Source organism: Malania oleifera, chromosome 4 (assembly GCF_029873635.1).
Source record: "Malania oleifera isolate guangnan ecotype guangnan chromosome 4, ASM2987363v1, whole genome shotgun sequence".
Classification (NCBI taxonomy): domain Eukaryota; kingdom Viridiplantae; phylum Streptophyta; class Magnoliopsida; order Santalales; family Ximeniaceae; genus Malania; species Malania oleifera.
Genome location: NC_080420.1, coordinates 36,882,557 through 36,899,228, shown reverse-complemented (window position 1 = coordinate 36,899,228; position 16,672 = coordinate 36,882,557). Strand labels below are relative to the sequence as shown.

Here is a 16,672-nt window from a genome sequence, read left to right as displayed (position 1 = left end):
ACACTTTCATAATACAGCCCCATCCTTCCTTCTACCAAAGCCCTCAAATGAAGCAACCAACAATTCCTCCACCAATACCGAACACCCCCAATTTTCTACCAGAACACCAACAACTACATTTGAACAGAAAATTTAAGGAAAACAATGAGCAAAAAGAAAATCTACAATTTTGGACAATTATATTCTATATTTACAAGAACAAGGCATTGACATTGGAATGATCCTATTACATTTTCACAAGGCATAAGTGTTAGTTGACAAAAAAAGATAGTTAGATGCAATGAAAGATGAAATAACATCATATAAAAATCAAGTCAAAAATTTGGTAGAATTGCCTAATGGAGTTACTCTTGTTTAGTACAAATGGGTTTTTACAACCACATGTAACTCCAAAGGTGACACTTACCAATGTATAACTAGACTAGTTTCTAAAGGATTCATGAAAAAGGAAGGAATTGATTATTATGAAACATTTTTTCTACATGGATGTTAAAAAGAAAAATTTAGTGGAAGCATGCACAACTTCAAATAGTGGATTTCATTTTGAGGCCCATTAAAGTATTATGTAACAATTCAGCCAATATTCTTCTCTTAAAACGAGTGCTCAAGTAAGAAAACATAGAGTTGAGATATCATGTTGTTAAAGAAATGGTATAGGATAAAAATGGTGTTGATTAAACACATTTATACTAAAATGATGATAGCAGATCAACTGACTAAAGCATTGGCACCTAAAATGCATAATGATCATGTAAATTCTACACTGTGTCTAACCGATACTTTGTAATTCATGCATGTGCACGTCATTCAAATGAAAATGATGGAAAATGAATACAGTATTTTGACATTATTATGGGATCATTTGATGACATGAGCATAAGTGAATAGTTCATATTCTTCCTCATTATATAAACAACAATAAAACCAAGCTTTAAGACCCACTGGGTGGGGTTGGCTATATGAATCCTTTTTCGCCAATTAATGCGATTATGAACAATTTCTTTCAACAAATTCAAGGCTATTAAATCCTTACTATTTCAAGTTACTTTAGGTCTACCCCTACCCCTTCTACTGCCCCTCACAGTAACTTACTCTTCCTCACTGGCGCATTATGTGCCCTATGTTGCAAGTGCCCAAACCATCTAAGTAATCCCTTCCTTATCTTATCTTCTATAGGAGCTACGCCTAACTTACTGCGAATATGTTCATTTCTTAAGTTATCTTTCAATATTATACCACTCGTCAATCTAAACATTCTCATTTCACTAACTTTTACTTTTTGGATATGTTTTTTCTTAGTCGCCCAACATTCTGATCCATGTAGCATAGCTCGTCTTATAGTCGTCCTATAAAACTTCCCTTTTAATTTTAAAGGTATTCTACAATCACAAAACACACTTAAAGCACTTCTCCATTTTACCCAACCTACTTTAACTATATGCAGTACATTCTCTTCATTTTCTCCTTCAGCTCTTGCATAATAGACCCAAGGTTTCGAATCTACTAGTGTTATTTATTTCTTCATCATCAAGTTTAACTTTATCTCCAATATTCCTCTTACTATTACTGAAATTACATTTCATATATTCTGTCTTATTTCTATTCATCCTAAAACCTCTAAATTCTAAAGCTTCGCTCCATAATTTTAACTTAGACTCTACTCCACCCCTAGTTTTATCAATCAATACAATATCATCTACAAACAACATACACCATGGAACATCATTTTGTATACTCCTAGTCAGCTAATCCATCACTAAAGCAAATCCTTGATGTATACCTATTGTGATTGGAAATTCTCTAGTTCCTCCATCTATAGTCCTTATACTAGGTCATTACTCCATCAAACATATCCTTAATGACATTAGTACACCTACTACATATACCCTTTTTTTCCTAAAACCCACCATAGAACTTCCCTAAGTACCCTATCATATGCTTTCTTTAAGTCAATAAATACCATATGCAAGTCCCTCTTCTTTTCCCTAAAACTTTTTCATTAATCTTCTTAAAATATATATATAGCTTCTATAGTAGATCATCCAGGCATTAAACCAAACTAATTTCCTGAGACCTTCATTTCTAGCCTTAATCTTTGTTCAACTACTCTTTCCCATAGTTTCATCGTATGACTCGTATGTTTGATTCCACGATAGTTGTTGCAATTTTGAATATCTCCTTTATTTTTGTATATAGGTGTTAAGGTGTTTTTCTTCCATTCATTTGGCCTTTTTTTTTTTGTCTTTTTCAGTTTTTTATAATTGTGTTAAATAAATTAGTCAACCATATAACTCCATTATCACCTAAGCATTTCCAAACTTCAATTGAGATGTTATTCGGTCCTATAACTTTTCCATTTTTCATTTTTTTAGTGCAAACTTAACTTCATTAACTCTAATCTTGTGAGCAAATCTCATATTTTTATTCTTTTCCTCATTTGTCAATTCTAAGTTAGCCTTCTATTTGGTTTTCACTATATAACTTACTAAAACAACTTTGTCATCTTTCTTCTATGTCTTCTTCCTTAACCAACACAATATCATCCTCACTTTTTATACATTTTACGCTACCTAACTCCTTACTCTTGCTTTCTCTAGCTCTGGAAAGGTTTAATATATCCCTTTCCCCTTCTTTTGTATCTATTATCATACAAAATTATTAAATGATTTAAGTTTAGCTTCACTAATGGCCTTTTTTGCATCTATTCTCACCTCCTTATACTTTTCAAAGTTATCCATGTTTCCACATTTTTGTCATGTTTTATAGCAAATTCTTTTTGTCTTTATGGCTTTGTGGACATCTTAATCACACCACCAACTTTCTTTGCTATCCAAGAATCTTCCTCTTGATTCTCCTAAAATCTCTTTTACTATATTTTTAAAAGAGCTAACTATCCTACTCCAAAGAGTATGTATCTATACCATCCTCCATAGTCTAATCACATCTTTGATCATTTTACCTTTAAATTTTATTATATTTTCTCCCTTTAGCTTCCACCACCTAGTTATCTTGCACTGATTTATTTTATTCTTTCTCTTCCATTTTTTAATACATATATCTAACACTAGACTCTATGTTGTGTGGTTAACTTTCACTTGGGATAACTTTACAATCCTTAGATGATAAACGATCTACCCTCTTAATTAAGAAAAAATCTATTTGACTTTTATTCTTCCCACTTTTGATGGTTAATAAGTGTTCTCCTTGCTTCTTAAAGCAAGTATTCCTTGTAATAAAATCAAATGACATAGCCAAGTCTACAATCATCTCTGTAGGCTTATTTTTGTCTCCATATCCATATTATCCATGTATTCTCTCAACCTTTATTATCCCTTCCAATATGTCTATTAAGATCTACTCCTATGAATATTTTCTTAATCTCTGATATGCCTTGTATAATACTATCCATATCTTCTCAAAATTGTCTCTTAAGGTTTTTTGCTAAGCCTACTTGAGAAGCATAAGCACTAATGATATTTATTATTTCTTCGCCTAAGACCATCTTGATTTTTATAATTCTATCCCCTACTCTATTTATATCTACAATGCTATCTTTTATGTTTTTGTTTACAATAATTCCTACCCCATTCTTATGTTTTTCTTTTCTAGTGTGTCAAAGTTTAAATATTGATTTATCAACTTCTCTAACTTTCTCCTCCACCCACTTAGTTTTTTGAAAGCAAATTATATTAATTTTTCTTCTAATCATTGTGTCCACAATTTTACCCATAAGTGTCCCCATATTCCAAGTTGCTAATCTAATCCTAGGCTCCTAAACTAACTTCTTTACCTACCCACATCCAGAATGATACGGGAACCCATGCATATTTGACACCATACCCAAACGCTGACATAGTGCATCGTTTCAAGGTGACAACTTAGCCCACCCTCGCCCATTTTTCGCTACACACAGGTAGTATAAGTGCAATACGTCACTCGTAGGGGACACTCCAGAAAATATTCAATAAGGATTCACATAATAGTGATCTAATAAGTTTTACGCTGGTTGTCAACTACCTAATGCAACCTCCTCCTTTACTCGGGCTTGGGACCAGTTGTGTGTGAAAAGATTAGGACATTAAGTACACGACAGACAAAGTTATATTCTTCCTCATTATGACGTACATAAATAAATGCTAAGATTGTGACACATGTAAGGAATTTCATATTATTGACATAAAACCACCATGATCCATATCAATTATTTGTTCAATTAAGTGTATAGTGAACGTTAATCTAAATAAACAAATCAATATGATCATTCGATTAAGTGGGAGAATGTTGGATTTTAATCAAGGTTTATTAAAATTGGGATCCTATGTAGGATCACTATGATGTTTTGCAAGATAGGATCGTAGAATTGGATTGAGGAATGTAAGATTCTACTAAACACATATAAACATGCAAAATGCTTTTGTACTTTGTTTCTTCACAAATTTCTATGATATAAACCTACAAAATTGGCTACTAAGCATTGAAGACTCAAAAAATTACAAGTATCTATGACAAAGCCCTTATATTACAAAAAGAAGAAAAGATGAAGTGTTCAAGTTGTTGCATTCCTAACTTAATCAAACCGGATTACAAAGAAAAATAAATAAGAACTTATAAAAAACAAGAACATTATTTTGAACATACAATATGGATTTTCTTTTTCAAAAAAAATGGGAAAAGAAAAAATAACAAACAAAAGTTAAACTATCAAGCTAGCGCCTACCTTAAATTTTAGCATCCAAGCCCTCAATTGTCTCATTGGTATCACTAAGACTATCATCAATGGCTTAATCAAGGACATCATTAAACTCATCACCACCATTATCATTATTATTGTTAAATGCATTAATGTGTTATTTAACTATCTTCATTCTTAACTTTTAAAGTTTGCACCACTTGATAATCACCTATGAACCAAAAAGTAAATTTTTGAGTCATAATTTCGTCAATATAAAGTAAATCAAATCGCTTATAGAACAAAAGCCCAACCTATATAAAAAGTATTTTAGTAAATATTTTAAAATATGAAAGGATGTAGCATTTTATGATCCAACCACAATCCTACTACGATTCTATGATCCTACCAATTTGTGATTCTAGGTAGGATCAAGATTGTTTTAGTAAAGTAGCATCATAGAATCGTATGATCCAACAATGTGGATCATGATTTTAACAACCATGATTTTAATACACACACCCACATGCGATCTTCATGAGCACATGGATGTGCATGCACAAGTCCAAGTATATAATTATATATAATATCTAAATAATTAAGAATCAAGTAATGTCTTGGTTCACGAATTTACAATAGGTAGATTAAGCAAAGTCAAGTACCATATTTTATTGAATTCATGAGCACATAGATGCGCATGCACATGTGCAAGTATATAATTATATACAATATCTTACTAATTAAAATTAAGTAATGCCTTGGTTCATGAATTTACAAATAGGTACATTAACCAAAGTCAAGTACCATATTTTATTGAATTCATGAGCACATGGATATGCGTACACATGTGCAAGTATGTAATTATATATAAGATCTAACTAATTAGGAATTAAGTAATGTCTTGGTTCATGACTTTACAATAGGTACATTAAGCAAAGTCAAGTACCATATTTTATTGAAAGTTTATTTGATGTACAAGATACAATGACTAGAGTCATCTATCTTCAATGATTAAGGAATAGTCTCCCAAGATATATTGGAAGAATGGAAGTATATGGAAATACAACGAACCAGTCATATATCTCATTAACCAGTGAATCATTAAGGAACATATCACAATAAGTCATGGATAATTAATTGAAGATACAACCACCTTTGAAGAAGACAAATGCCATGTATATGACTCTACGATGGCTTTGAGTCACTCAAGCAAATAAACAGAGCTCTTAATCCCTCTCACTACACAACCAAGTTTGGTAGAATTTCCATCACTAAATCAAATATAAGAGTGAGTATAGGGACACAAGATCAAGTAGTTTCCGAAAATATTTAAAGATTTGATTAAAGAGAAGGAAAGAAGAAAAGCTCGTTTGTATGGTTGAGAAGGCACAAGGTATATGAATTATTTTTCAGATCCTTGCTCATATATGGTTCATACAGTAAACCAAGATCTCTACGCAGAAAAGTTCCCAACAAAAGTAACATAAATAGGCATGATCCCAAGAAAATTCACCTCCATGTTGAATTCATGACAAAAATGTGTAGTCCCCCACTCTCTCCCGCAGCAACAAGATAGTTTGGTTCACAAACTAAAAAACAACGAACGCTGTCAGTTGCCTTCAATTTCCCCATGACAGAAACATAACCAAGTTCTACTCGCACAATTTTTAATGCATCCCCCCCTAAGCAATCTGATGTGCATGCTGGACATGCACAATCAATTTTATGTTCCCTGAGAACATGCCAAGTGTTAGTACTTTCATTGTTATGCCCACTTAATGTAAGTGGTCCTGATAATTTAAAGACCACAAAGATAACTAACCTGCAACTAGGTGCTTTAATGTCACCCATGAAAACAAGGCACTGCCCATCTGGAGTGAATTGGAAACAAGATTGTTCCATTGCAATCTAGTAACAGGGAAAAAGGAACATCACATAAAATGCAATGAGGCCCAAGCATGGCAGTCCAAGGAGTTATCAAAAAACACAAATGCTAGAAACTTATGCATATAACTTACTTCTCTACCAAATTTGTCTTTTGATATCGGAAACATCAATGATGTGTGACCAACAAAAGATGGGCACCCTACCCTTGGTTCTTGTAGTGGCACCTTGTAGAGAAAGAGTGTTCTGTCCTTATCCACCAATTGGCCACATATAACACAAATGAGGGCATCGTCCCCTTTAGTGTTCAACAACACAGATGAAACAGGCATTGGGTGGACATAGCAGCCCACAAGGTTAACCATCCCCTCAAGCTCATTATTAAGCTCCATGTTTCCTTGAAACTTCGTGTAAGAACCATCTTGAACTTCCTTGGCATCAGAAAGGTTTTTGTCACAACTTGTCTCTGGTTTCTGAATCATTCGTATGGAATTAGACTCTTCAAGTTTCTGATGCCCAACCAGCATCTCGTCAATGTAATCTTCAGATTTCTCTACATGCGAAACAGATAGATCAAGAAGACCTGAAGTATCATTGTCCTTGGAGGCACAAACTAACTGATTTTGTGATATAACAGGAGCCATATCATGGTATACACCAAGAGGATTTAAGGTAGTCTCTGTGTGTGAGCTATGGGATTGTTCCTCATGCCTTGTTTCGGCATCAAATGGAATTTTTTTAGTTGGGATGGCATCAGAGCTCACTTGGCAACTCTCAGAGGCAAGCAAATTTCCTGAGGAAGCATTTGTCTCAGGGATAAAACCATCTTGGAAGTCTCTGCAAATTATACTTTCTGACAAAGGACCACTGAACTTTTTTGCTGAAGGAGCTACACCATCTGGGATTTGAGTAAAGTACAAAACAGCAGTCCCAGATTTCCCTGTTTTAACACTGATTTCTTTCTGTAATATTTGAACAGACCTCATCTTTCCCATTAAATCAGTACTAGGGTTAGTCGAAATTTGGTAGGAATTAGAATAAAGTGGATTTGGTTGCATAACAGAATCATAAAACCCCAATTCTTTGGAATGGTTCATAGGTTGATTCTGAACAAGTTCAGCATTATGCATTTCACAGTTCATAGCACCCAGATTTTCTCTCAAACTAACAGATGAAACTTCCCTGGCAAGATATGCTGTTTCTGAGGACAAAGGAACTAGCTTTGGACTACATCGTTGCCTTTTACTTTGAATTATAGTGCAAGGATTTGGTACATTATGTATTTGACTGAACTTGAGTGTGTCAATGTCAGAAATATTCTCACTATTTGAAAACTGAGGATGAGTACTAACAGAAAAGAGTGGCTCAATAACAGTACCTGGACTACAATCAACTGCAGACGCAAGGTTTTTTTCCTCAGAATTTTCATCATAATTTCTGCAAACATTGCTGGATCTTCCACAAAAGATTTTTGTACTGGATGATGAGCAGCCTAAAGCAGACTCAGATATGTGATTATAAATCTTTGGAGGCATACTATTATGAGCTACGCATGCCTCATCACAACAGTAGAATTCTTTGCTGCCAGATGTCTCAAGATGACATACATACTTCTTCTGGCCATCAATACAACCATGCACCTCTAAATTGTCAGAAGTACTGAAATCTTTATTAGAAGTGGTTTGATCAGCTTCAGCAGTATCAGAAAATGATGGTATCTGGTTATCTACAAGGCACTCACATTTATCATTCTCAAAACTGTCTGGAATAACATTCTTGACATGTTCCAGATCTGGGACAACTGAATCAATGTCTGCATTTAAGATTTGCATCTTAGCTTCCCTTTCAGCGCAGCAATTCGTGAAAAGCAATCCAGCTGCGTGTTTAGCAGAGAGAAAATAGATATCAACTAGAAGGAAAAGACAACATGAACAAATCTAATTAAACAAGGTGATGAATATGCAGGAGAGCCCCATAGCAGTTGCGTAGTTAATGAAACGGAAAAGATTTTTAAGCTCAAAAAATACCAGTAGATTCAACATCCACAAAGTGGTCATTTTCATTGTTCTCCTCAAATTTCACCCCACAATGGGAAATCTCAGATTGGTTAATGGATTCCTTCGTCTTCCTGGAGCGCTTGAGCAGAGGAAGTGCCTGAGGAAGAAGAACTGTCATCATTGACTTGGCTATTTCGTGACCAACTGAATCAAAATCACTCTTTTCAGAACATGGATTTGAATTTGATGTGCCGATTTCTTCTTCTGGATTCAATTCAGAAACCAAATCCTCTGCAACAACTAAACTGTCTTTCAAGCTGTGAGGACTTTCCTTGGGGCTTGTTGGAGCAGATTCTGAAGATGTATCTGCATAGAACTGCATCAGTTATCAAATGAATTGGGAGATAACAAGAAAGTTGTGACAAAGATCATAATCAGTCAACAGCAATGAAAGACAAGTTGTTAAAGACAATAAAATTTAATCTGCATTGCATCAAATCAGTATAGGTAGCGATACCTTGCAGAAGATCCAAAGTATCAGGCACACAAAGATCCACATGTGTGATAGCTGGGCAGTCTTTCATAACTGGTGCTTCTCTATCTTCGCCCTCTGTGGGAATTAAGGAATCAGACTTCCCTATCTCAGTATCTTGCGACCTAACAAGCTGTGAGAAATTAAGAATGTTTCTCTTGATAACCAATCAGCTATAAAGCTGCTATTATGCACAAATTTTTTCACCACAAATTGATAAAAATAAAATTTGCGGAACAGCAAATAGGAAAAGAAAAGTATAATGTTTCAAAATTATCAGATTTAGGGAGAAAATTAAGATTATAGAGGAAATGCACTTACAGGTTCTTCATCTGTCGACAAGTTATTTACTATGCCAGTTGATTTACAATTTCCAATAGGAACAAGTCTGCTATCTTTTTGAGGAAGGAGAACATCTTTGGTAGCTGTATCAGGAAAATGAAAAGATTCCAAATGCAGACCATCTTGAGATGAAAAAGAACCATTGCCTCCCTCAATTGTAGTTACCAAGCCCATTGATACTGGCAAAGCTCTTGGGAAATTACAAGCATCTAAAGCAGAAGTTGTGCAATTCTTATCATTCTGATTTTTGTCATTTCCCCGACTGCAATTTGGGGCATCAGAATTATACATCAGATCTTGAGATTGTAGTCTTTTAAGTCTAGCCCCACTATCTGGCTTTCTTTTTTTTATTTTGTGTTGCCTGCGTCTCTTCTTTGTAATCTGTGGTCTTTCCAAGTATGGTAGCAAATCAGCATATGTACATGAACCTGGGCATTGACTATCATGCTCAGTTCCAGAAGCACCATTACAGAAGCTGGAAGATAACAAACTTCGTTCAGCCATTCCATTGACATTAGCCACCAGTTCCCGAAGTAACCTTTGGACAAAAGGATTTCTAAACCCAAAGAACTGCATACCAAAAGAAATTTTAAAATCACAACAGAGAGCAGAGGGAAGGAGGATAGCTAATTACAAAATATGAATCTTTGACTTGCTAACACTAGCAGACAACGAAAAGATAAACTTCATCAAACATAAAACTACATGAAAAAAAAAATGACAATATCTAATAGCCAAGCACACCTTAAAAATTAATCTAATTTCAAGAAAAAAATCAATGGACATCCGTACCAGGAAGATATCACCAAAGAACTTAATGCCATCACACTAGCTTAGGACTTGGAAAACAGGGCCCATACACAAATGACTCACAAAAGTATCATTGAATAAACTGATAGTACCAATTCCATAATGGTTTAATTTAACATTTTCTAAGCTTTATTCTCAAGATTTTAAGGATTAATCTATGTCGAGTGTCAATCATTTTTCTGGAAAACAATATTGTTGTAACTGATCTTGAGGTTTCAATTGCTGCCATAGCTAACTGAATAATCATGTTTGAAATCCTTAGGATAAAATACTTCCGAAAAGCTTAGTTGTTCTTGACAATGGACATATGGATTTAGGACAAACAAGGCTTATAAATTGAACAAATGTTAAAGAGTTTACGATAACCAACTGAGGTCTTAGTTTTGGCTGCTTGCATCCTAAGATAATGAAATACCAGAGACAACAAAACAAGCATAAGCAGCAAGCAAGAAACAAATTCAATTGCCCACAAATATTTTGGATATAGCTTCATTTGAGTTGAGAAGCAGATGACATGACTTGCAAAATTTCTCAAGTGTTTGTATAGATATTTTGAATAACACTTCAATAATTGGCCTCCAACTAAACTGACTTATATGAGTCAAAGCAAAAGCTTCAATCTGTACAAGCCAAAATCAATTATCAGTGGCCGTTGTGTAACACAAGAGCCTTTTGTCTCAAAGCTTGGATGTCAAGACAGGCATCTTATGAAAAGTCAAATTATCATGACCTTCATGACCATCCTCAAGACAACTGCATGTTAATAAGTATGATTTTATACAAACAACTTGAGGAGGTAATCATGCAATAAAACGACTACAAGGACTACTAAAATTAAAGACACCAAGATACCTCAACACCATCTATCTTGGGAGAAGATCTCTTCCCATGCCACATCTTTGTACGGCACCAACCCTTCTTTTGAAAGCTCTCCCATGCAATATCTGGAGTTTGCCCAGAACATGACTGACCATAGGCAGAGTTAACCTGTGTACAGGACAATTCTTGTTTTCTTAATTCTTCATAGAAATTGTTGCAAAACATTGGTATATCCTTTTCTTTTCTTTTTTAATCTTTTAAGGATTTCATATCCTCACCCATATACTCCCTCTCTCTCTCTCTCTCTCTCTCAATATACAGTCTTTTGTTATTAAAAAAAAAAAAACTACTGGGCCTGGTTACTCACCACAAATAAAGGCCCTTTGAGACCTTCATGAATTTCCATCTTATATGTGCTGCCATTATGAGTTCGAACAGCTTGATAACCAACTGGATAAGGATAGCGATCCTTACCCTGCAAAAGAACAAACAGTAGGCAAATCAAAGCACAGCATTACATGAGTTGTATGCAGAAGACAAAGCACTATGTAGACAACAACCACAGGAATGTCTCTCAAACCTATGGGCCAGACCCACAACCTCAACCCTGCAAAACCACGAACAGTAGGCAAATCAAAGCACAACAATACATGAGTTGTATACATAAGACAAAGCACTTTGTAGATAACAACCACAACAATCTCCTTTTTCTCCAAAGTCCACAGGCCAGACACATAACCTCAATCATAATTACCAACAGATACAGAAGCTTCATTAGAGACTTATTAACTTATTGAACCAATTACCCATCTTCCAAGTTATTAAAACTTTCCAATCATGAACCCTACAAGATTATTGCAGTTTGGTGAGCATGTCTTGAATTCCTTTCCCCCAAGTCTGCTGACATGGGCTCCTTTCCTGATGGGCTTTGTGACATAGTAATGAAACAAAACAGAGAGAGAGAGAGAGAATTGAGGGAGAGAAATAGGAAGAAGGGAGAAAAAGAAGAAGAAGAAGAGAGAATAGAGAAATTGTTGCAGAGCCAAAAAGGAAGTAGAAACAGAACAGAGAAACAAGAAGAGTAGGGATGAATGAGGAGGAGGAGGAGGAGGAGGAAGAAGAAGAGAAGAGGTAGAGGGCTGCACGAGAGAGAGAGAGAGAGAGAGAGAGAGAGAGAGAGAGGGAGAGAGAGAGAGAAAAGAGTATCAGGGAACAGTTCTAAACTGCTCCGTACAATATATAAAGACAGCAAATATACACCCAATATTAAAACTAAGACAATTAATTACAAAATTATCCAAAGAACTTAAAATGCACAAGAGATAAACCTAAATTAACTAAACTTCTAAAAATAACCAGAATGTTTCCAAACTAACACAAAATCCAAATTCTAAAGCTACATTATAAGCATCTAAAGTTCACCATCGGTGGTCCTCCATCACTTTGCCGCTTGCTGTGTATGCCTTGAATTTCTTTCCCCTGCCCCTCCAATATAGGATCCCTTTCCCAAGAGACCAAGCCCAAAGTGAAGCTGGCATAAAAGATGTATTTGGGTGTTGCTAAGGAGATTTTGGGTATTGATATGGAAAGCTATGTTCATGTCAGAAGCAGTACATTGAGAGAGTGCTTGAACACTTTGTTATGCAGAAAGTGAAGCTTATGAGCACTCTACTTGCAGCACACTTCAGGCTAATAGTGGCATTGTTGCCACAGATAACGAGGAAGATTACATCCTGTTCCATATGCTAGTGCAGATGTCAGTGTCAAGTATGTTATTGTAATGTTTGCATTTGACCAAACATTTCAAATACTGTTAGTGTTGTCAGTTGTCAGGTATATTACTCATCCAGGCAAATGTCATTATGAGGCTATAATATGGATCATATGATAACTAAGAGGTTCCACAGATTTGGGCTTAATGTACTAATATCATGTATGATAGTGTAAGTTGCTATACTCAAGGTGATTTGCTATATACTCAAGGTGGATTGTTAGATACGTTGATTCTAATTTTCTTAAGAACTCTTAGACAGGCTATCTCTATCTCTTTGCTTTCTTTCTGGGTGCCATTAGTTGGAAGGTTGTCTTACAATGTACTGTTGCACTGTCCAGTACTAAGGTAGAGTATATGACAATCATAGAGGCTATAAAGGAAGCATTATAGTTGAAAGGCTTGGTTGGCAATTAGGGATACAGCAAGAGTCAACTGCTATATATTGTGATGGTCAGAGTGTCAATGGTCCGATTCAAAATAAGATATTTGTGATAAACCAAGCATATTAGGGTTAGATGTCACTCAGTGCAGGATTTTTTATCACTTGATAAGATGGTTGATAATTGTTATCAGGGTTGTTATAGAAGATAATCCTCTGCCCTTAAGGGGCTTGTGGAGAAGGTGGACATAAGTGTCTACATTGTTTGGTGGCTTGGTACTCTCACAAAATTCAAGCCTATGTGGAGATTTGTTGATTATGACTTGAACTGACTAACCCAGGCCCACCAATATGAGCCCTTTCCTAAGAGACAGTGCTAAAAGCAGGCTTGACTCCACCCAACAATGTGTTTTGTATTAGCAGGTCAAACATATTTGTTATTTTCGTAGGCTTTGGATGGTTTATCCCTTCATTTGCATGTGATTTGGTGTATCTGAGTATGTGATTGTGATTTCTGATCTTCATTTTACCTCATAGCAAAAATTCTTGTCCCTCACCTGTGAACTTAGGAATTCAAAGCCAAACTACATAAACCTTGATATCGTTTTGCTGGTATGTTTTTGTTTTGCTTGTTTATATGCTTTACAGTTGTGTTTAGTTTTGGGTTTTGATCATAATACAGCTTGATCACTATGACATATTTCATGAATCATCAAATGAAGCACTCAGCAAAGTAAGAGGCAAAAAAAAATAAAAAATTGATGTCTTTTCTCTGAAAATTTACTAAAATACTGAAAATAGTTATTTCTGTCAACAAATAAGGTAAAGGTTTGAAGACCAAAAGCCTCACCTTCACACCTAATTGAAACCATCGGCAAAAATTAGCCATTTCTGCTCACAAATAAATTACTTATCATAACGAAATCCAAAACCTAAAATATTTCAAGGAAGAATGTAATCAAATTCGAAAGAAATCGAGCTACATCAACTGACTAAGCCGAAACCCAGCCAAAAGAGATAATATTTCAAACAGTATCCCCGTCCCCCAAAATTACTAATAATAATAATCAGCATGTTACACTATGTACGAATCTACAAATAAAATACAACACTCATTCAAGGGAATTTCAGTTAACTCTCCATTTAGACCAGTTCTCTCGCGTCAAGAGCACAGCATATGCGTGTTTAAGCCGAATTTTAAGCATGAGAAAAGAAACTAGATTTGTAGTGCAGAAAAGAAAAATAAATTTACAAAAAGAAAATATAGAAAGAGAGAGGAGACAAAGATTGAGACTAAACCCTAGTGGAGCTCCAGTACTTCTTGTCCCAGGGACCATGGTAGAGAACTCCAATTGAGGTGATTTCTAAACCGTCTGGCTTGTCTTCGCTTGGTTTCTCCATTCGAATGGTTCAACGCAGAGCTTCAGAAGACAGAGATAGAGCGAGAGAGGGAGAGAGGTTCAATGGCGGGAACAAAAGGCGGGAGGCGGAGTGGCTCTCGTGCTTCCCTCCTGAAAAGTTTTGTGGCGGAGAATTTTTAAAATTACCGACAAGGTTTGTGGAACTCTGTACACTCGGTTCTGGTTAGGCGAGTGTCGTTCCCGACGACATCGTTTTGAATTTGAGTATCATCGAAGGGGAACAAAATGTATTTTCGCCGTTGCCGGGGATCGAACCCGGGTCACCCGCGTGACAGGCGGGAATACTTACCACTATACTACAACGACTTCTTGTTAAATGCACATGCCAAATATAAATTAAAACATTTGTAACAGAAGTTGATTTTTTCAAATCTTTAAATTCTTTTCTTTTTAATTTTAATTGTGTATATGGAATAATTCTAACTCTTTTAATTCAAAATTTTCTTTAGTGTATCTTATTCCAGGCGAGGACGTAAGTAGTATTGGCTAAACCTCGTTAAAAATCTTTGTATCATTCTCTCTCTCTCTCTCTCTCTCTCTCTCATTTGCTGCAAGTGTATGTTTGCATTTATGGTTATAATTATTTTACATACACGCATTATATTTTAATTGGGATATACCCAATTCACCCCCATCTTGGGAATACACCATTCCCCTCAATTGGTACTTGAGCCCGATTGCAATAAGCTTAACCGTGTTTGCATTAAGATTGCAATAGCTCTTCGGTGTATCCCTGTTTTGAGAGGGTCAATCCTTTGCAAATCCTCCATTGCTTTTATTGTGTAGATTTTTCTATTTGAAAATTGAAAATGACTATTTTTGTAAAATCAATTGATTGGAGGTTTTGGAAAGCATTTTTCAAAGGAAATTTTATCCCAATAAAAATTATTTAAAATGTTGAGTTTCCCAAACATGAAAATGATTTGAATGAACATGACATAGTTTTAATGCATATCATTTTTAGTGTCATGCATATTTTAAATTGTGCCTTAGTTTCTAAAGTTTTTGAAAAGATCATATCTTGTTCTAAGTGCTAAGGAAATTTGGGAACCATAAGAGGTATGGAGAAACCGAGAGAGAGGAGAACGCCACTCAAAATGAGTCGAGCTTAAACAATTAAGGAGTAAAATGAAAAGACATTTCCTCCTTCTACTTTATTAAATATTTCATGCAATGATTCATGTTGTATATATTGTGTTAAATCTTTCTGTGAATCATATAAATCTAGTAATAATAGCAGACTATCTTATGAGGAGCTTAAAAAAGAATTTTTTTAATACTCATAAGGTGTTAGGATTTATCATAAAAGGGGTAATAATGTTTAAATGCTTAGATGGTGCTTAAAATTCTAAATCTTAGTATAATCTACTGTTATACTAAGAACTATAGTTAAGCAAGCTAATATGAAAATTTTTAGTGATAATATCCAATTCGATTACTTAACTTATATATCATTATGATTGGATAAAATATGAAAATATTGGATATAAGCATGCTAGGATAAATCCACCTCAAATGGACAAAGATGTTTTTATTAGTTGATTAATTCTTAATGCTATATATATATATATATATGATTAAGTTTAAATATTTTAAATATAGCATATTTTGTCCATCATACATGTTTGAGCATTAGGGAAGTTATCATAAAACTATGTATATATATATACCATATAACCCTAATCTCATAATGAAGCTTAAATGATTAGTCAAAATTAAGGGAAGCTCATCCCCTTGCTAGAAATTTTTGGATAAATCTAGTTAAGAGCCAAATAAAAATAATTGAACATATAGTATCTTTGGCTAAGGGGTTAAATGCAAAATGGGGTGGAAAGGGGCTTAAATTTCGAATTTAGTGAAGCCTAGTCAATTGTACCTTATTGTCTAGTCAACCGAACCCCTATGGGCAGTTCAATTTAGAGCCCCAGTCAGTCGGTACATCAACACCAATCGATTGGCATCCTCTGTTTGCCCAGATAAAGCCATTCGTTTGCTTCCCAGCCAACCGGACCATTAACCGATTCATTTTGTGCACGCCCAATCGA

The 16,672-nt window shown here is 35.0% G+C and overlaps 1 protein-coding gene and 1 non-coding gene across 4 annotated transcripts in view; both read right to left on the bottom strand.

The window, feature by feature from the left end:
- Positions 1 to 14,757, bottom strand: part of LOC131153051 (uncharacterized) — a 29,346-nt gene extending 14,589 nt beyond the window's left edge. For 2 of the 3 annotated variants that reach the window (XM_058105074.1, XM_058105075.1), the window contains exons 1-9: positions 14,506 to 14,757; positions 11,421 to 11,528; positions 11,087 to 11,221; positions 9,404 to 9,994; positions 9,068 to 9,215; positions 8,581 to 8,916; positions 6,688 to 8,429; positions 6,492 to 6,577; positions 6,183 to 6,401 (exon numbers count right to left, since the gene is read on the bottom strand). In XM_058105074.1, coding sequence (XP_057961057.1) covers positions 6,183 to 6,401; positions 6,492 to 6,577; positions 6,688 to 8,429; positions 8,581 to 8,916; positions 9,068 to 9,215; positions 9,404 to 9,994; positions 11,087 to 11,221; positions 11,421 to 11,528; positions 14,506 to 14,607 — 3,467 coding nt within the window. In that variant the 5' untranslated portion in view covers positions 14,608 to 14,757. Of the gene's footprint in view, positions 1 to 6,182; positions 6,402 to 6,491; positions 6,578 to 6,687; positions 8,430 to 8,580; positions 8,917 to 9,067; positions 9,216 to 9,403; positions 9,995 to 11,086; positions 11,222 to 11,420; positions 11,529 to 11,613; positions 11,661 to 14,505 lie in introns of all 3 variants that reach the window. The other variant, XM_058105076.1, reaches the window with a different exon arrangement.
- Positions 14,758 to 14,861: 104 nt separating this feature from the next.
- Positions 14,862 to 14,933, bottom strand: TRNAD-GUC (transfer RNA aspartic acid (anticodon GUC)). The gene has a single exon. It is a non-coding gene; the product is annotated as a tRNA-Asp (tRNA).
- Positions 14,934 to 16,672: the final 1,739 nt, after the last annotated feature.